Here is a 19,381-nt window from a genome sequence, read left to right as displayed (position 1 = left end):
GTCACAGACATTGCAGGAGTGAATGAGAGAGGTCAGGAAGGTCAGAAATTCAGTGGCAGCAGAATAATCACGCAGCGCTTCATCAGGAGCTACGATTAGCCACTTATAGACTAACGTCTTTCTTTAATATTGACATCAGAATTACACATCCCTGCATCCTGTAGAGTTTTTTTTCCCCACCAAAGTGGGTCCAGTTCTAACTCCGGTCTGGAGAAAATGCTGCTTTTTAACAGGTTCTATAAAAACACAGCTCTGGTTTTCCACTGCCAGAGAGTCGAGCTGCAGCTTCACTGAAAATGCCTCGGTCAGTAAAACATTTCGTCTTTTTCTCTGTTTAATTCATACATTTCCTGCAGAGAACTACAGGAGGCAGAATCTAGACGTCATTTCATCTACGTTCAGCATTTCTGATCATCCGCTATGTGAAGCGTTTAATCCGTGACTATATGCAGCTGTTCAGATTTTGGCTGCCCTTGGTCTTAATTGTTTCCAGCTGAGGCTGAACTTCTATACTGTTATTTATTTTTATGTATCGTGAACACACCACAGGATTTCAAGAGTTCAGTGGCGCTATCATTACCCCGTCAAAAACAAATCGCAGCAAACTAAAAATGAATAAATAAATAAATCACTTTTACTCAGCATTTTACCATGAAAAAAATTGTCATAACTACAGAGTGTTTTCTACTGTGGGAAATTTCTGTCAGTGAGAAAATAGTTTTCTTTTTGAATCCTGCAGAGATCTCAACCTGACAGACATACTGATGGGATTGTTCCACATAACGTGCATCATAAGACATAATGTAGACTGCTTAGCTAATAAATAAAATAAAAAATAAAATCCTAGCGAATAATAATAAAAAAGAGGGCTGAAGGTCTAGATTTTACAAAAACAATAAAAAGAGTCGACTTTGAAGGAGGCGAAACGCGCAATTTATTCAAAACCTTTGTCCTTTTCCGTAAGATATGCTGATTTAATCATCGTGTGTGTGCTTAATGACAGCCATAATAAGGCATTTTTCTTTAAGAAGGACAGCCAACAATGGGGATGAGACAGAGTGCAACCCGTGAGGTCGTCATGGTAATCAAGGAGAGGATGGAGGAGCTAAGACCATCGAGCGGAGGATGCTGGCAAGGCTGAGCTGTGGGCTGCCTAACCTTTATTCCCCAGAGTGATAAGACTCAGCAGAGAGCACAGGACTGCACCACAGGGAGGGATAATGACACAGAGAGGGTGGGGGAGAGGAGAGGAAGATGGTGTGAGAGTGATAATAATTACATTTATATGCACAGAAGAAACCCAGGTATTGAGACAAATCAGTGTGAGGCAGGAAACCTGAGAACATGCTCCGGCAGAGTGCTGTGTTTCTCTAACTATAAACTTAATGTATACGCAGCATTAAGCATTCAAGACTTCCTCTACATGCGTCTAGCTTAGCGGTCACAGTTTAATCTCATGAGTTGGATTGTTTGCAGCAGAGGCCGTTTTAGCATGGAAAACCCATGTCGGACATCACATTTGATTTTTTTCTTTTCTTTTCGGGAGGTTGTTTTATTGCACATTTTCATTTCCTCAATTGGTTGTGGGAGAGAAGCTCATATGACACAAATCCAGTTTTATATATATATTTTTAAAAAAGACCCAGAAGCATTCCAGTCAAATCCTACAAAGCTAGACCCTACAAAAAAGCCCCAGTTCTTATTAAATCCAATTTAGGGACTTAGAAAATATCTTAGAAAATAGCGCCAAGTCATCTTTAGGGGCAAAAATAAATGACTGCCTCCGACCAGTGAAATGTTGTTAAAATTTAGAGTAATGCAATCATCACCCAGTTATAGGGGTAGATTTATGAAGCAAATGCTGTCGGGTACCGAAAAAAAAGAAGAAGAAGAATCAGAGGTTTAGCTGGACAAAAATCAGTCCAGTTCTTTCATTTGTTACCCATCTGTTGCTAGAAAAGGTAAGGTCATTTAATTTATATAGCAGATTTTCAGCAACAAGGCAATTCAAAGTGCTTTACGTGAATTAGAGGAAATACAAACAAAAGAAAAGAAAAGTGAGAGAGAAACAAAAGAGTACTCCACAATTTATAAACTAATCACTTAATTTCTCTGGGTAAACTAAAGGGAAAAAAAAGTATTGGTATAGAGAAGACGCACTGATTGCTTACTTTTATGAAAATCACTCACAGACCAACACACAAAAGCATCTGTACACACTCTTATGTTACATATTTTCATTTAATTATTATTTTTTGTACAAATCAGTATTCACTTTGATATGAATTTGCTGATTGAACGTTAGCAACAAAATGGTTAAAACACCCAAAAAGGTGACCAATTTTTTCAGGCACTGTACCTTCATAATTTACCTTGTGTTCCAGTCATGACAAAAACTTTTGTACAACCTACTATGACATTTATTATTTCACCAGAAAAGAAAATCCAGAGTAAGAGAGGCAAGCAAATAAGGATAAGGGAGATGGGGAAAAAAATAAAAGCAAAAAAGCAACAGGAGTCAAAAGAATGGGAAGAGAGAAAGAAACCAGCATAGAAGAGATGCTCTCTGGTAAAAAAAAAAAGAAAAATGTGATGCATGTAGGAGAGAGAACAGCTGTCTTGAAACAAAAATATATCCTTTATAAATGGGAATTAAACCTGGTTTAGAAGGTCTCAGCTATGAGGTTTGAAAGGGTTCATCACCTCAGAGCTTCTCCTTCCGGCAAACACAAATGTGCAGTTTCATCAAACGACGTACAAAATTCTCCGGCGAGTTTTTTTTTGTGCCTTTGTCAATCATCTTTTTGTGCTTCTCTGAGACCAGTAAGTGCAACACATGCATTATTTATCGGAAAGTCTGTTTCAAAAATATTGTAAGTGACAATGCTCGATTCAAATTCAAATAAGGGGAGGGTGGGTTCTGCAGGCACAGGTGTACGCCTGTGTGATTTCATCACTCTACATGCAAATTTCGACCAGGGATGGCCATGGAGAGGAAGGAGAGAGAGAGAGAGAGAGAGAGAGAGACAAAGAGAGAGAGAGGGGAGGCGGAGAAGGAGGGAACACGTACAGGAAACGGGGGAAAGAGAGAGGGAAAGTAAAGGAGAAGGATGGTTTGATGACAAAGCTGCAGGCGCAGTGTTTGTACATGCATCTGCAGGCAAATTAATCACAAGCCAGCCTCTTACTCCATTAAAATGCTAATGTAGGAAAATCTAGACATTTTCATATATTTGCAATATATCCCAGAGCCCAAAGATTGTTATTATGCTAAGTACAGGCTGGCTGCCGAATGTAATACAAAGACAAATCTAACCAAGATAAAACCCAGATGAAATGTCTCTTAAGTAATGAATTAAAGCATAGAAAAGAAGGATGGAGCAACACTGAAACTATGAGTCCTCATGCAGTCAGACAGCAGAAGATTCTCAGTGATTCCCAAAGCGCAGCACTTCTTGATCAGCTACTAAAAAACATTCAGTTATGGTAAACCACACAGAAGAGAGGATGGATGGGGGTTGTGTATCGTGAGATTTTGGGCAACAATCTCCTTCCCTAAACTCAGAAAGGGGTCAGTAGCTGACCCAGCCCATTTGCATTACAAACGTGTGCAAAACGTTGTCAATATTCTGCAAAAAATAAAAATAAAAAAATGGCAAATTCTGTGATTCTGTTAAATAACTACATTTAAACCATATGTGAATAAGTTAGTGGATGACTTAAGTAATTAAAAAACTTGCTGTGCCATGATGCTCCAACTTCTTCCTCTCATCTTCTTCCAGTGGCAACATTCGGTTATTGATCATGTGACTCGTGTGATACAAAAAAAAGGGTTTCTGTTGCACTTTTGCAAATTAAAACAATAAAAAAAACACCTCCTTCTAGTGACAAAACCTTTCAGCCAACGAGTTTTTTAATTGCTGTGTTTCAATTAAGCAAATTTATTTCTGAAATGTTGTAAATTGCGCTTTTATACGGTCAGCGGAAAACGCAGCTACTGACCTAAACACACAGAGAGCAATTAAGAAGTGACTCCCTTCGAAGAATTTCAAGGTTCTGGAGAGGCCCAGCCCGTCTCCAGACATGAACCCAATGTCAAATCTTTGGAGGGAGGTGTGACTCCATGTTGCCTAGCAACAGCCCTGAAACATGAAAGACCGAGAGAAGATTTGTATGGAGGAGTGGAGCAAACATCCCTGCTGCAAACCTGGTCGAGAACTACAGGAAGAAACGTCTGACCTCTGGTTTCTGTACCACATGTGTTGTTCTATTGTATCAAATACTTCTTTCACGCTACAATTATTTAAAAATCATACATTGAGATTTTCTGGATTTTTATCTTAGACTGAGTCTCTCACAGTTGAGATATACTGTACCTATGGCAAAAATTACAGACCTCTTTTGTGAAAGGAAAAACTTAATCAGCGGTATATCAAATACTTATTTTCTCCACTGTATGCGTGTGAGGTACCGGTTCCGTACATTGCTTTTATTTATGTATCAGACTTCAGCTCCAAAGAGCACATCTTCATGTTTTTGTGGAGTCTTCAAATGGCAACTAAAATATTCTATTATTTTCCATCTTCATGTCTGTGCAGCCACATTCATAACGGGACTGTGAATACGTAAATGTTAGTCGATAGTTTTGCTTCAGGACAAATACACAAAGAGCATGCTGGGTTGTAATGTAAAATAAAATGTTTAAACTTTTCCACAGCAACAAAAAAATCTAACCACATTTCAGCTATGGCTGAAATAAACTAAAACCAAAACGGGAAGGCCCTTGCCCCTCTATCAGTGCCACAGTTGTTAAATTCAGACTGGGTCAAAGAGAGCCACAACACGAGTCCCTGTTTTTAAATTAAAAAAATTAAAAATGTTCTGCAGTAAATATTGTTCTTAACACGTCACAAATGACTGAAATCTTGTTTTACCTTTTCTTTAAACCGACCTGCACAAGTTGAAGGGCATTTTCACACCTGATGGCCGTTAAACTCGGGTCGATTGAGGGCCAAAATTGCAACAATTGCTTTATTTTCTGCTGGTGACCAAACCTTTTGAAAAACCCTGTTCACCACCTCGCTTGTGGTGCTCCAACTTGTGAGGTATGAAAAACTTTTGACTTGTTTCAGATAAACTGCCCCACACTTTATAGAGAAAAGGCGTGTCTGCTGGGGGGGAGGGAGGGGGGATACTTTTTCACATGGCAAAATAAATAAATAAATCAAAGAATCATGGTTTAGCACATCCTGAAACCTAACCCACGACTGCACAACGCCTGAGACAAAATATTTATGTGATCATTTACGAGGGTAAAACGGCTTCTGCTGCGCTCGTTAACTGATAAACATTAACAGCCGCGGTCACGACCAATAATTACAAGATACGTTTTAGGTTCTTTCAGCTTCATGGATAAAAAGCCCCGGTTCTATTTTCACTTCCAGTTCTAGGGGACCCAGAGTGTTTTGTGTTCATTCTGAACCCTTGAGAGAAGTTTCCTTCGCCCAGTCAGCCCATTTTTACCAGGAAGTGCGACGCAGACGCTGGCAGGGAGCCTTTTTATATAAACAGGCGAACTACAAATGTCAGTGTTTGCGCTGCCTGCTGCTGTGATTATTATAGGAACAGTACGCTCATATAAATATCCACAACCTCTCTGATAATATTTTTGGGTCCGTTTCACGCTCACAAGATATTTTGATGAAAAAGATACGGAAAGAAAACAAACAGAAGTAGGGGGGGAAAAAAATGACTCAAACTGTAAAGATATGCAGCAACGTAGAGGCTGAGCAGCAGGACTTGGTTTCCGTACACCTTGAATTTTTGTCACGTTTTGTCAGGTTACAACCACAAATGTCAATGCATTGTGGAAAAAGTAGCTTAGTGAGGAGGACGAAAAAAAGTTTGCAGCTGTTTTCTGAGCAGAAAAATGTTTGAATATCTGTACAAAATTTTTAGACTAGAAGCTGCCAATTGTTATTTGGCAGTAGTGTTGATGAGTTGATCCAGGCGTTTCCTCAACTCTTTCCAGACGTGGAGCGGATACGCGGGTTGGAGTTGATCAAGTGAAATAAGAAAACTGAAAACTGTGGCTGCATTTCTTATTGTTCCAGAGTTGAAGTTGAGCTAAATCCCTTCCCTTGTTGGATGATTAATGAATCTCTGCGAGATCAAAGTTGGATGTTTTATGCATCTAACTCCTACAGCAGCTAAAATGATTAATCAGTTCATCACAATGAATGGATTATTGAAATAATCTTCGACTAATTTAGTAATCGATTAACTGGTACCTGGAGTATACAGACTCCAAAAAGGCCATTTGCTGAAATAACATATTCAGAGCAGAAAACAGCCAAAACTGTACAAATATATATACATTTTGCAATCTAAGATCACAAAAGGTTTTGTTGTTCCGCCCAAAGCTTCTCAAGTTTTAGCTCCACCTGATTCAAAGTCTCTACATAAAATGTTCTATTGAGCCAATCATTAATTGTTTAATCCAATAAACAAACAGGTCAGTCTGACACTGTGTTGATGTTAACTCAAGCAGAAAGGGCTGAGCTGTTCACACTTTTATGTTAGAAGTATTTTTTAGCTGCAGATCCATCCTTTGCTACAAATGACCAAGAGGTCATAAAATAAATTCTTTGTTATTGTACTTTAGGCAATAAAATGTTTAATTTCTTATCTAAAAATGGAATTTAATTGTTTATATGCATCTTTTAATGTATTCCTAATATTATATATATAAAAAAAGGTCTTCAATTAAAAACCTGCAGAATGTGGCATTTTTTATCCAATTAATTGGTTAATCGTCAGAATAATCGATGACTGAAATAATCTTTAGCAGCATGCATAGTCTGGTGTATTCTTAAAGTCTGCACTGGATTTTATTTAAGGGTATCACATTAAAAGAGGCTGAATGTAAATGCCTTCCACAGATTTTAAAACTGCATTTTTTATTTATTTATTTATTTAAAGCCACGGGTTGGTGCATCACACATATCTGCAGCAGTGTGAGTACTTATGCAAGGCACTGTACACCAAATAAATATATTTTGTATCTTTACTTTGCAGACTACATTAATTCTCTACCTACCTAGACTTGTCGGCTTGATAAGTTCGTCAAGCAGGTCGTAGAAAGGCAGCCTCTGGAGCTTAACATCCGGATGGACCGGGTGCAGCGAGGCCGAAGTGGGCAGGTGGTGCGTCAGCGCGGTCAGCTCGTGTTTCCCGGGTCCGAGCAGCGAGAGGGGCAATAAGGCAGCGGGCGACGGAGCGCCGCCGTGACCGGCGTGGCCCTCGTACGCCAGCTGCGTCAGGCCGGCAGGCAGCGCCGCCCCGCCTCCCCCGACGACTCCGACCGAAGCCGGGTGGTGCGGCCCGGTCAGCGCCAGCTCGGGGTGGGAGACCATTTTGGCAGGGAAGCGTCTTCGGTAGAGCTCTTTGATCTTCATGTGCACGGCGGGACTGCAGCCGGATTTCAGCAGGTGGAGCGCCTTGGTCAGCAGCTCGTGCTTGCGTCCATGTTTGTTGCGCCCAGCGTAGCCCAGCAGCACCTGCAGCTCCGACACCCGCAGGCTCATCACCATTTGCTAAGAGAGGGAGAAAAAATTATGAGAATAAACCCCTGACGTGTAACCTCAGTGCTAATACCGCTACCGCTGGAACGATTAATTGTGATGAATCGATTATTGGAATAATTGAGTTAGTAACTGACTAATTGTTAACTTAACAACACACAGAGAAGTAATTAAGCCAAAGCAGAACTATATATACTGTGTATATATATATATATATACTGTATATTTATATATATAAAAAGATCAAAAACGTCCTTAGTCTTTAAATATTTTCTAATCTGTTTTAACTTCACCTAGTTCAAATCCAGTAAAATTATTCTATTAAGCAAAGTTTGAATTCAATTATTAATTAGTGAATCTGAATAAAAACTGTACTGATGTTCAGTCAAGCAGATAGAGTTGATCATATTGATGTTAGATACATTTTTATTTAACTGCAGATTCATCCTTTGCAACAACTGATCAATCGTACATGTATGCAATCAAGTGTTTATTTTCTTAGTTAAAAAGGGAATTGAATCATTTGTTTACTTACAGTATATATATTATGTTTTTCAAAAAAATTTTGTCCAATTAATTCATTAATTGTCAGAATAATAAATAGATTATTCGATTACCAAAATAATCGTTACTTGCAGCCCTACATCCATCTTTCTAAGATCCCAATTAAATATGTGAAGGAATCAATGCCAGTCCATCTCTGCTTCACAAAACAAGATCCCTGATATCCAAACCACTGTTTAATGTCTTGACAAGTGTGAGAAAATCCCAACATTTGACTTTAACTTATAGTTTACCATTTATCTGCAAGATGTTTCACAGAACACTAAAAGTAGCTTCAAATGTTAATGCCCTATATATATTTTTTACCAGCCTGTGCCTGCCTCATTTCAGCTGGCTGTAAAGTTTGGCATTTTACCCCAAGGGTCCATAAGAACTGACTCACATTTGGAGCCAGACTTCAAATTTTTAATGTTGCCACCTCTTGACTTTAATCTTTGGCTGCAGTGTGTCGTCAAGGCAACATTGTCACTGAGGTGCATACGTAAAGTTTTAATGTTTGAAGCAGACTTCCAAAGAATAAACAAAGCGAGTAAAGTTGCAAAAGAAAATGATCAGATTGAGCAACAAAAAGCAAAGTAACGTGTTCACAGTTTCACATAAATTGATAACCAGCACTCATTGTTAATACTTCTTAACTTTTAATGTGGGGACAGTCTATCTGTGTGGAGAACTAAAACTCAGAATAAAAAAAAAAAATAACATATACAATTTTAAAGTTCAATATCAGTTCCTCATTTACACCCAAGCGGTTTGTGCAGCGTGAATGTTTCTCTTTGTTTGAGTTTGTTTCTCGATTTAAGCGTCTTGATTCAAAATTCTTGATTTTGAAAAAAAAAAGTTTTTTTTGTTTGGATTCTTGAATTTATTTCTCACCTGTTTCCTGCCCAAAAAAACCCAACCAAACATAAACAAACACCTTAGAACTCATCAAGGTAAAATCCTTCTCTGAATGACAGTACTCATAAGTTACATATGAAAGCTAAAACTGAGAGCCCAGAAACCAAACACAGAGGCAGAACAAAATCCACATGTTCACTTTGAAAGACAGTAGGTTGCTATTCATCGTTAATCTGGTGTTGCAGTCCATCGCCCCCTGCTGAGCCACAGAGTTTTAAAACACGTCGGACAGCATTAACCCACAGCACACCTGCATTTCCCCTCAGTGGGACAATCAAGGACATTTCTATTCTTTTTCTATTCAACGGGGGGAAACGTTGAGAAAAGCCCAGTGTGAGTGAAATGCCAGCAGCAAAAGCTAACCACAATTGATTCCCAAGTAAGACACGAGCACAGAGTTTTTGTTCTTGTTTACAATAGTGAAGTGGGGGAACTGGTTTGGACTCGCACTCAGTCTCCCCCCGCTCAGCCAACGTGACCTTAAAGTAAAATAAAAAGCACCAAACAAACAAACTGTGCAAAGGGAAGCAAAAATGTAAAAAAAAAAAATCCTCAATCCAAGCCTCAAGACTTGGATTTACTTGATAGGCAATTTTTTTTCTTTTCTCTTTTTTATACAGTTTAAAACCAGAAATGCCAGCGTTTCATGGCACTACCAACCTGTTGCTGCACACTGACTGTTAGCTGGCTGATGGAAGAATAATGCATTCTTCCCCAGAAAGCAAAATGTACCCACCACCCATCACTCTAATTACAGTTTTATTAAAAAGTGTAGTTGAAAAGCTGTGAGCAGTGTGTGTGTTAGCAGCCACCCGCAGGTTGGTTACTAAGGCACAAAGCTCGACTAATTAACCAGCTACTATCAGCTTGTTATACTCCTAGTGTAGCTCTACAACACGCAGAACAGCAAAATGTTGTTCACAATACAAAGTCGGGCATTCTTGAAAACTCTGAATCTAGATGGTGCTTATTCTAACTTTCTGCTTTAGTCGATAACAATTGAAACAATGACGCATAGATAACAGTGTTATAAGTATTACTGATTGCAAGCAGTATTGAGTTATGATTTTCTAAGCCACAACAATCTGTTGACATAAATATTGTTAAGTTTATTATTTTATCCTTTTATTTCCATAAAAGTTTTTACCAAAGCTTGTTTTCCACCAAATCGCTGTGTTTCAGGACAGTTCTGCAGCCTGCAGCTGCATGTGTGGGTGTGTGGCACGCGTCGCCATCGGATGCCGTGTGTCAAAACAAACACGGTGAATGAAATGAGCTGAGCTGCTTTCGATGGCAAATCTGTTCAAATGTATGAAAGTGCTTCAAGTTTAGTAATAATAAACAGATTTGTAGGTTTTCTTATGAAACACGGAGAGATAAGGAACTGAAAGCTAAACTAAAACAATTCCCCAAATAATAAACATTTATTAAATACAAGGCATTTTAAAATGAAAACCTCCTCTATTATTGCCTTTTAGTTGAAAAATAAAAAAGAAACAGATTGCAGTGTTGACTGAACTGATAACCATTAGAGAATACGTAATATTGTAATATATAATATAATCTGAATAGTCAAGGTTTTTTATATGTTACTGCATAAATAATAAGGGCTTCAATTATTGATGAATGTTAAAAATGACAATTTATACACACAATTCAAAGTTCAAAGAAAAACTTTTTTTTGTAGAGCATATCTATGATTTTCTAAAGCATATCTATGGTATTTCTGCTTGGGAAGACAAAATGAGAAGGACCTCGCTGCAGCAAACAGAAACGGGAGGGGACGGACCGCTGTCAGGCTCATACCTTATATGGAAATGGAACCGTTGCACTCCGGAAGTGAAGGGGGCGCTATTTCCTATATTATCCACGGCCTCCAGTTTTTATTTATTTTTTTAAAATCTGTGATATATCTTCACCTTTAGGAAGGAGTTTCATTCTCAGCATGTACTTGAACTTTTCTCTTTTATTTACTTCAGTGCAGCTCACAGTTTTTAACAAATTCTGTAGCTTTCTGTGTACTTCTAAATCTGCTCTTTAGTCGCATCTTTTCGGGCCTGACACTACTGCCTCCAGTGGTGTGGGGGTGGCAACACAATTAATATAATTACATTACTAAATTAGAATACTGTACCACAAAGTCTTTATTATTTATTATTAATTCTGGCATTACTGGAACTGTAAAAGAAAAAGTCCCTCACAAAACACCAGACCTTTTCATTTTCTTAAGGAAGTAGAGCTAATTAAATGAGATAAACAAGACCTGAAAGTGGTTCCAGTTTCACTCGATGGCCAACCTGTTGAAGCTGTGGTAAATTTTAAATACCTCGGGGTCATTCCTGGACAGTCAGCTCAACATTGCTGAAAACACAGGCTATATTTTTAAGAAATGTTTTCAAAGACTCTATCATTTAAGAAGACCCAGTGATCTCGGGGTTACCTAACTTGAGGTCGTGTACAACCAGTTAGGTAGAGGTTGTTGAGTTAAAATGTTAAAACTTAACATTTTAACTTGAGTTTTAACTCATCCCAGGTTTTAACTGTTGAGTGTTTTAACTTTTCATCTTTTCAGCTGGTTCGGTCACATGAGCTGCAGACTAACAGACAATCTTTTAAGAATACTTTCAATGGCAGGTAAAATAGTAGGTAATATTTCAAGCTTATTAAGGCGTTATTGTGTTCTTCTGGTAACTATAGAGCACAGGTGTCAAACTCCAGTCCTCGAGGGTCGCTGTCCTGCAGATTTTAGATGTGCCACAGGTACAAAACGCTGGAATGAAATGGCTTAATGACCTCCTCCTTGTGTAGATCAGTTTTCCAGAGCCTTAATGACCTAATTATTCTGTTCAGGTGTGGTGCAGCAGAGGCACATCTAAAAGTTGCAGGACTGCGGCCCTTGAGGACTGGAGTTTGACACCCCTGCTATAGAGCATCTATTAGAAGTCATTTATTGACAGTGCAATAATTATTCTTAGCCAAACTAAATGATAACATTTACCTATAGCAACCAAAGTGTTTTACTCGATGCACAATTTGTTGATATTGTGATTCTAAGAATCACAAAATCAACGTCCCTGCCCCGTCCTGTTTGCTGCAGCGAGGTGTACTTGGACAAAATACCAAGACACAATGCTTCATTTGCAAAGCAGCCAATCCAAGAGAAGCATTCCTTAGTGCTGATTGGCTGAATCCCCAAGAGCAGAGATAAAGAAGACTGTAGATGTCAGCTTTTGTTTCTTTAGTGCTTTGTCATGCTAAGATTCCACTGTGTGTATTCAGGTAGATTCGGTGTTTGAACTATTAAATTTAGCAGCTCCAGGCGTCTCCTGAAGGGGTCTCGAGTATTCGTGGATTTCAGCTCTCGGTGGTCGGCACTGGTTCAGAACCGTCATAAATACCAGGGGTCAACTGTCAAATTTATAGGGAAAAAAATCTTTCGAGAAGCATAATTGATCATTTAGATTAATTATTAATTGTGGTTATTGCAGTACAAGTTTCACACCAACTCATGCATACAATACTCAATTCTGCTGCTTTGTTAGGAGCTTCACAAATGCAAATAAATACATAAAGTAACAGGCTCAACCATGCTGTGAGTTCCTAACAGAACAGCATTTCACCCAGCCACACCACATAAAAATAAAGGTATCAAGTTAGAAATTTCCAACCTGTTCACAAAAGCAATCCAAGTTTTGCACAAACAAATAAAACAAGAATAAACAATGAACAAGTCTTTTTAAGCAAGACTATTTTTTGGATTGGAATAAACCCACAAAGGCTTTTTTTTTTTTTCTAACTTGATATGAGGCTGAGAGCCAAACTCCCACGGGACAGTAGGATGGAGCAGGTTCAGCAATAGCACAGAAAAAGGAAATAAATAACAAAAATACACAGTTTTAGGCTTTAGCAACAGTTTGCAGAAGGATCATTTCACCATCCCAAATTATATAATTTAAAGATGGTACCTTAAACTCTGTTCAATAAACATAAATTTCGTATGGTTTTTACAGTTTAACTACTAACATTTTAAAAGATAAAACAGATCTCAAAACCACGTTTAAGTGTCACCAGGCGATATTTTAATTTTAGGACATAGTACTCTATTTTAAGTTAAACTTTTTAAGAACGTTCATTCCCTAAATGTTTCTGTGTATAAAAAAATACAAACCAAAACACCATAAACAACATTATTAAAGCTATACTGACATATTTAAAGCAATGCAAGGTATTTATCAGTACGTATAATAGTTGTTGCATTTCTGCTTTTGAATAAATGCAACTTGAACTTTTCATATACGTTCTTTTGTTTCCAATAAACCGGACAGGCGAAAACAGCGGCGAAATCTCACCTGATGTACAGTTTTTACATAACAGTTTGAATGTAGCTTGATGAAAAAGTACTAAACACTGCCTCAGTTTCATGCAACAATGTTCACATGAGCCACATAACTTATGTTTTGCATTCAGTTGATATTTGAAATGACAGATATACTGTATATATATATACGACATATGTGGGCTACTTTCTGTGACCTAACCACAGCAGCTGCGTTTTATACAGTAACTAAGAAACGTGTTGCAAAAGAAGAAAAAAATATATATATTTTAATGAGGGAAGACACTGCATGCAATTAATACCACTCTGTTTTTATTAGGGCACCTGTCTGTTCTTAAATGAATAGCCATAGTTTTCGGAGGTTATCCATTGATGAAATATTAAACTCTAAAGTTTGGTTTATATTGTTTTGTCTCGGTTCTTTCATCGTCTGAGACAACACTGAAAACTGAAGCTTTTGGCACTTTGCTGTGACTATTATCCTTGGAAATGTCAACTTATTTTTATCTCGAGTGCCTCAGGTGTAAAGCGCACCTCTCACGCTGGTTCAACCACAGAACCGAGCTGTGTGATTAAAACCAAAACGCAGCAATAATACCAGTAAATCTGAACGGAACAGAAACCCCAAACGATTCACAGTTTACTGTAACTCATGCTCCACTTTTGCACATTGAACTTTCACTCTCTGCAAATGTCGCAAAACAATTTCTGTTCTGCATTTATAGGAAGTCTTCCCGTACAACTTTTTCATATAGATTTAGATTAATTACTGGTGTTCATAGAAGAACAGAAACTCTAAAGTGTTTCAGCCTCATCCAGTTTGCTTAAAAAAGAAGAAAAAAAAAAAGTTTGGTCAGTACCAGTGGCTCCATTGGGAAACAACCCCAATAGTTCATTTGAAATTAAAGTACAAAATGTTTCCCTGAAGGAAGAACGATCAGTCTGAGTGCAGTAATAAACAAACATTTGCTATTTAAATAAAACAGGTTTACAATCCTATGGATTTCTGTTGTTTCCTCTGTGTGTAGCTGATGATTTCTGCCGTAGGCATCTTATTAAAAATGACTAAACATCAACTTTGATTATATGGGAACTTTAAGTAGTACTCTAAGCAAATAATGAGCCTCCTAACCATAGTAGTTGATTTTAAATGCAGCCCTGCAAGAAGCTAATAACCCGCCTTGATCATCTCAACCCACTCTGCAGTGACAATGACGGACAAAAAGTCAAAACTGGAGCCAAAAGTGACATACCACATTTGGATAATAGTTATCCAGGAACCCAGCCATGTCTAGACTTAGTACTGCTGATTATAAGTGTCTTAAACTACCCAGAGCAGAAACATGGCAGATTATTCACAAGGCTGCAAGTAGGCCAGCATACATTTTGTGAAGATCATTTAATTAGTTAACACTTTAACAGAACATTACTGTATAAATAAGGATTCTTTTGCAGACAGCTACTAAATAGGATGTTTTCTGACTTTAATATTGCGATAATGATATTGAATGTGATGAACGCTTTTCTTCGCCTCTAATCGTTTCCCTCATCACTTTTCTCCTTACGTTAAATGTAAAGTGTTGGCACTCAGGGCTGTTAAGGTTTGTGGAGATTTTATGAGTATGAATGCCTGGTGTCAACAATTTAACATTGCACACATCAATATTGCAATTTCTGCAATATCGCAGTTCGATTGTGCAGTTCTGATTTAAAAAGCATAAATATCTGAGTTTAATCAAAATTAATTAATCTGAATTGAGCATCCTCTGTGTTTTTCTTTCTCATATAAATCACTAATTGCTCAGCACCTCAGTGCTCCTTCTTCTTCTTCAGTGGCTCAGTGATGTCTCTCTCCAAGATGGCGACGTTAGAAATCCCAAGATTTCTAAAGACTCCACATTTGTCCACAGTCCATTTTTCAGACTTCTCAGAATTTTTGTGTATTCTTATAATGTATAAAATACAAACATTCACTTTGAACGTATGGCAGACATTTCTAGCACAGGAGAGGGAAGAGTGGAAAGAATAAGGAAGGAATAATGAAAGATAGACACGAGGAAGGAAGTACAGGGACAATAAATAAAGGACAAGGGAAGGAACATTTTCTCTGTCCTTCAGACAAAGGAATCAGGAATAAAGACTAGAAACACAAAATTTTTTTCCATATTTATGTGAATCTATTAAATACTGAAATCAGAATCCACAGTTTTCCAGACTGTCTAGGTTCCCTGCATTTCTGTTATTACCTTTGTGCATTTTGCTTTTCTTTCCTATAGAAAATACTCCTGAAGAAGTCCTGCTGTGTTTTCCTCTCCTTAGATCCTTAGACTTGGACCTGAATCTGGAAGAAATATGAGTATGACTGGAAGGTATTTGACTGGAGGAAGTGAATTTAAACTGAACTGGATTTAGAGATTGAAATGAATTGGACCAATTTGCTTGGTAAAGAGTCTTGAAATTAGGATCTCTTCTTTTTCTACTTAATCTTTATTTACCTAGGAGGACAGATTAGAAGAATTTCTTATTTACAATGCAGCTTCGCAAAGGGCAGGGGCTTTTGGGGTAACAGGTGGTCTCCATCTATTCCTTATATTCCTTGTCATGCCACAACAAAATGTTGATTCACTCAAGTTAAACTTGACATTCGAAACAAACTTACTTATATTTAAACCATCTTCCTTTAATCAACACCTCCAAAAAATCCTTCATGTTTTATACATTTTCCACCAGGCACTTATTTTTATTTTTGTGAATCATATCCTACTTCTTGAACATGCACAAGTCTCACCTGATAAAGTGAGACTTCATCAACCCTAACCTCTGCTTCCTGAGTTGTTGGCTGCAGGATGACGCAGGTCATGGGGTCGTTTAACACCAAAGGTCTGAAAGCCAACCAACATTCACACCGTCTGAAGCGACAGAGCTGCACCTTATGCGCCGCTGCCACATAATGCGGACCATGCAATTTTTCACACAGTTTTAGTAAATCCCTGAGACCTGTTCTAACACTACACACTACTCGCAACCAAACTATCAGCCTAAAAATGGACCGAAAAGCCGATTCCTGTGCAAAACAGAAAGTTGAGGCTGCACAGTGTAACAGGTCCACCCAGAGTAGACCAGACCGTTTCTGTCAATACACACAGAAGCAAGCGGGAGGCAGACGCCCATATGTGAATGCAATTCTAATGCCTCTGGTCTGAGCCACACTGCAGTCATAAAAACACATCATTCAAACACAAGACAGCAGGAGGCTCAATCACAGGTTCAGCCGCCTATAGACTCTCGGTGTGTAGAAATGTGCGTCGTCCACGCCGGAGTAGCATTCGGATAATTCAACATGATCTGGAATTATCCGAACATGAACACGCAGTTTATCAATTCTTCTGCTACCGGCATGAATGGTCAAGTTTCATGAAATATGCATGTAAATGTGTGAGGGGTGGAGCGACATGGAGAAATGGTGACACTGGCTGCCGATCGTTTCACACACACGCCTCCCCCGCCCCCCGCCTACTGCTGCCACAAAGCAAACACACAGAAAAGGAAGACAAATACACAAAAGCACAAACACTGCCTCAAATAAACCTGGCGCACACACACCAGCACACACCGACACACAAACACTTCCACCACATTGCGGATGTGTTACATTCCTCTGGCTTCAAAAAATAGAGGGAGAACAAACAGGGAGGAGGGAAAAAGAAGTGGCAAGGGAAGTGTTGGAGGAGAGACAGATGAACAGTTCACTGCCTGTCCCCCCCTTCCTCCTTTTCCTTTCTTTCCGCTGTCAATCATTCTCTTCAGCATTCCCGGTCAGCGGCACGCAGCTTCGAGCTCTGTTTAATGAATGATTTATCTCAGAAATCTTTCTTTGTGCACAATATGTTTTACACCAAATGTTAAAAATCTTTCTCATCACTTTTTTCCCTGTAGACAGACGGATAGCTTTGTTCTTGAATGAGGAGCAGAGCTAAACCAACAGATGCCGCTTTGTTCACATTTCTTCCTCTAAAAGCTAAAGACCTACGGGGGGAATAAATCATTAATAATAAACGGCACAGTCAAATTCTGTCTCGTTTTGCAGTTCCTGAAGCTAAATCAGTGCAACCAATCAGTGATCAGTAGGTCGAAAGTGACAAATCAAATGACAAATGCCTCAACACTGAAAAAGCCCACTTTGTTGTGGTCTGTGAATGCATCACTAAACAAATTCATTGAGGCACCACTTTTCAAATAAAAGTTATTATTTTCCCAACTTTTTTTAAAGCCCCGTTTTTATGAGATACAAATTCATTTGCCTCAGTTATAGTAAAAGGTATCAATGTATAAATACATTAAGCGTTCTCTCTTCTAGACATTTTTTACTAAAAAAAAATCATTGAAATACTAGGATATTACATAAGCCCAAGGCAAGATTAAAGAGTGTAATTGCTGTTCGTTTGAGGGCTTTAAAGATGGTAAAATAATAATAATAATAAAAAAAATACAGATAATTCACTGAAATTGTGAACCGACTTTTTGTTTAAGCTCAGTTTAAGTTCAAGTGAGAAAACATGAGGTCAAGGTATATTATTTATGAAATGAGTTAATGGATGAAACCAAAATCACTGTAAATGATTCAAGAGCTGCGTTAGTAGGAATACAAATCAAAGAGTCTGTGAACCAGCTGGAGGTTGTGTATCAACAGATAGTAAGGAACATATTTAGACGAATGAATGAAAACAAGTTCGATTTACTGTAGATTTGCTTAATTTTGCTTAACACAGATAAGCATCACACAATTATTAAGGAAACTAGACCCAAATCCAGACTCCTTTAAGAAAGGAGATGGACAGTGTGTATAAACTATCGATGGGTCCCACTTCTTGGCTACCCTGGGAAAGCTTGCTTTATGGTGCTTGAAATGAGGCGCAGACTGATCGTTCAACTTCAGATCCAGGAGGAGCAGCGTGGCTTTCGTTCTGTCTGTGGAACAGCGGACCAGATCGCAGAACCGATGAGGGAAGTTTGGTTCTCCGATCCACATGGGTCCCCAGAGGTATTTTGCAGAGGGTTTAGAGGGAGTACAGGGTTCCCAGGATGCTTTTATGAGCCATCTAGTAAAACTCAATCAAGGGCCGCGTTCGCATTCCTGGCACACATTTGAACTTGTGTCTAGTGTGAGTTGGATTCCACCAGGGCTGCACCTGGTCTCTGACCCAGTTTGTTCATGGACAGGATCTCAAGGAGTCATGGAGAGGAGGGTGTCTGGTTCGGATACGTCAGAATTTGCTCTGCACTTTCAGTAGAAGATGCGGTTCTGTTGGTGTCTAGAGGGAATGACCTTCAGGGTGAACCGGAGCTGCTTGGAGCTGAGACTGAAGCAGCCGGGATGAGACGGCTCCTCTATGTGAGACAATAGTTCTCCACCAGAAAATGGTGGATTGCTTCTAGTAAAAAGGGCTTAACTCCAAGGGGCTGATCTGATACGGGTGTTCCTGAGTGTGAATGAGCAACTATGTCTTAAGATGCTTAAACTCCTTGCAGTGAAGTTTAAGTTTATTGGTTTCTTGTTACGAGTTGTTTAGTGGGGGATGGACAGATGGATTAGAGGACTCATCTACAATGTTACCGCTGCTCCAGTCTGTTGTGAAAGAAAAAGCTGAGCCGAATAGCAAAATTCTCGATGTACCAGACTGACGACATTCCGACCCTCAACTCACATCATACCAGTCAATCCACAGAGATCAAAGGTCGTGTGTGCTTTCAGAGCATACAGCTGGGATTATGGAGTCAAAGGGGCGTGCTCTACAACTCCCAGCATTCAACAGACTATGGCACAAAGAACAGCAGAGAACACTAAGTTCTCTGTGATGAAAGAATGCATTCAGCGTTTTAAATGTGAGCGAAGTTGCTGTGCACCTTCCTCCACATTAGCATCGGCATCAAATTGTGAACCATGATGTGCCTCTGCTCGGTGCACACAACAGATTCCTGCTGCAGGAGCCATCTTTGCTTA

At 38.9% G+C, this 19,381-nt stretch overlaps 1 protein-coding gene across 1 annotated transcript in view; it reads right to left on the bottom strand.

The window, feature by feature from the left end:
* LOC102232583 (E3 SUMO-protein ligase PIAS1-like) overlaps positions 1–19,381 on the bottom strand; it is a 66,075-nt gene that overhangs the window by 24,696 nt on the left and 21,998 nt on the right. The window contains exon 3 of the mRNA XM_023332453.1: positions 7,100–7,595. Coding sequence (XP_023188221.1) covers positions 7,100–7,595 — 496 coding nt within the window. The remainder of the gene's footprint in view (positions 1–7,099; positions 7,596–19,381) is intronic.

This window comes from Xiphophorus maculatus, chromosome 4 (assembly GCF_002775205.1).
Source record: "Xiphophorus maculatus strain JP 163 A chromosome 4, X_maculatus-5.0-male, whole genome shotgun sequence".
Taxonomy (NCBI): Eukaryota; Metazoa; Chordata; class Actinopteri; order Cyprinodontiformes; family Poeciliidae; genus Xiphophorus; species Xiphophorus maculatus.
Note: the sequence above shows the minus strand (reverse complement) of the source record. Positions and strands in the feature narration are given on the sequence as shown.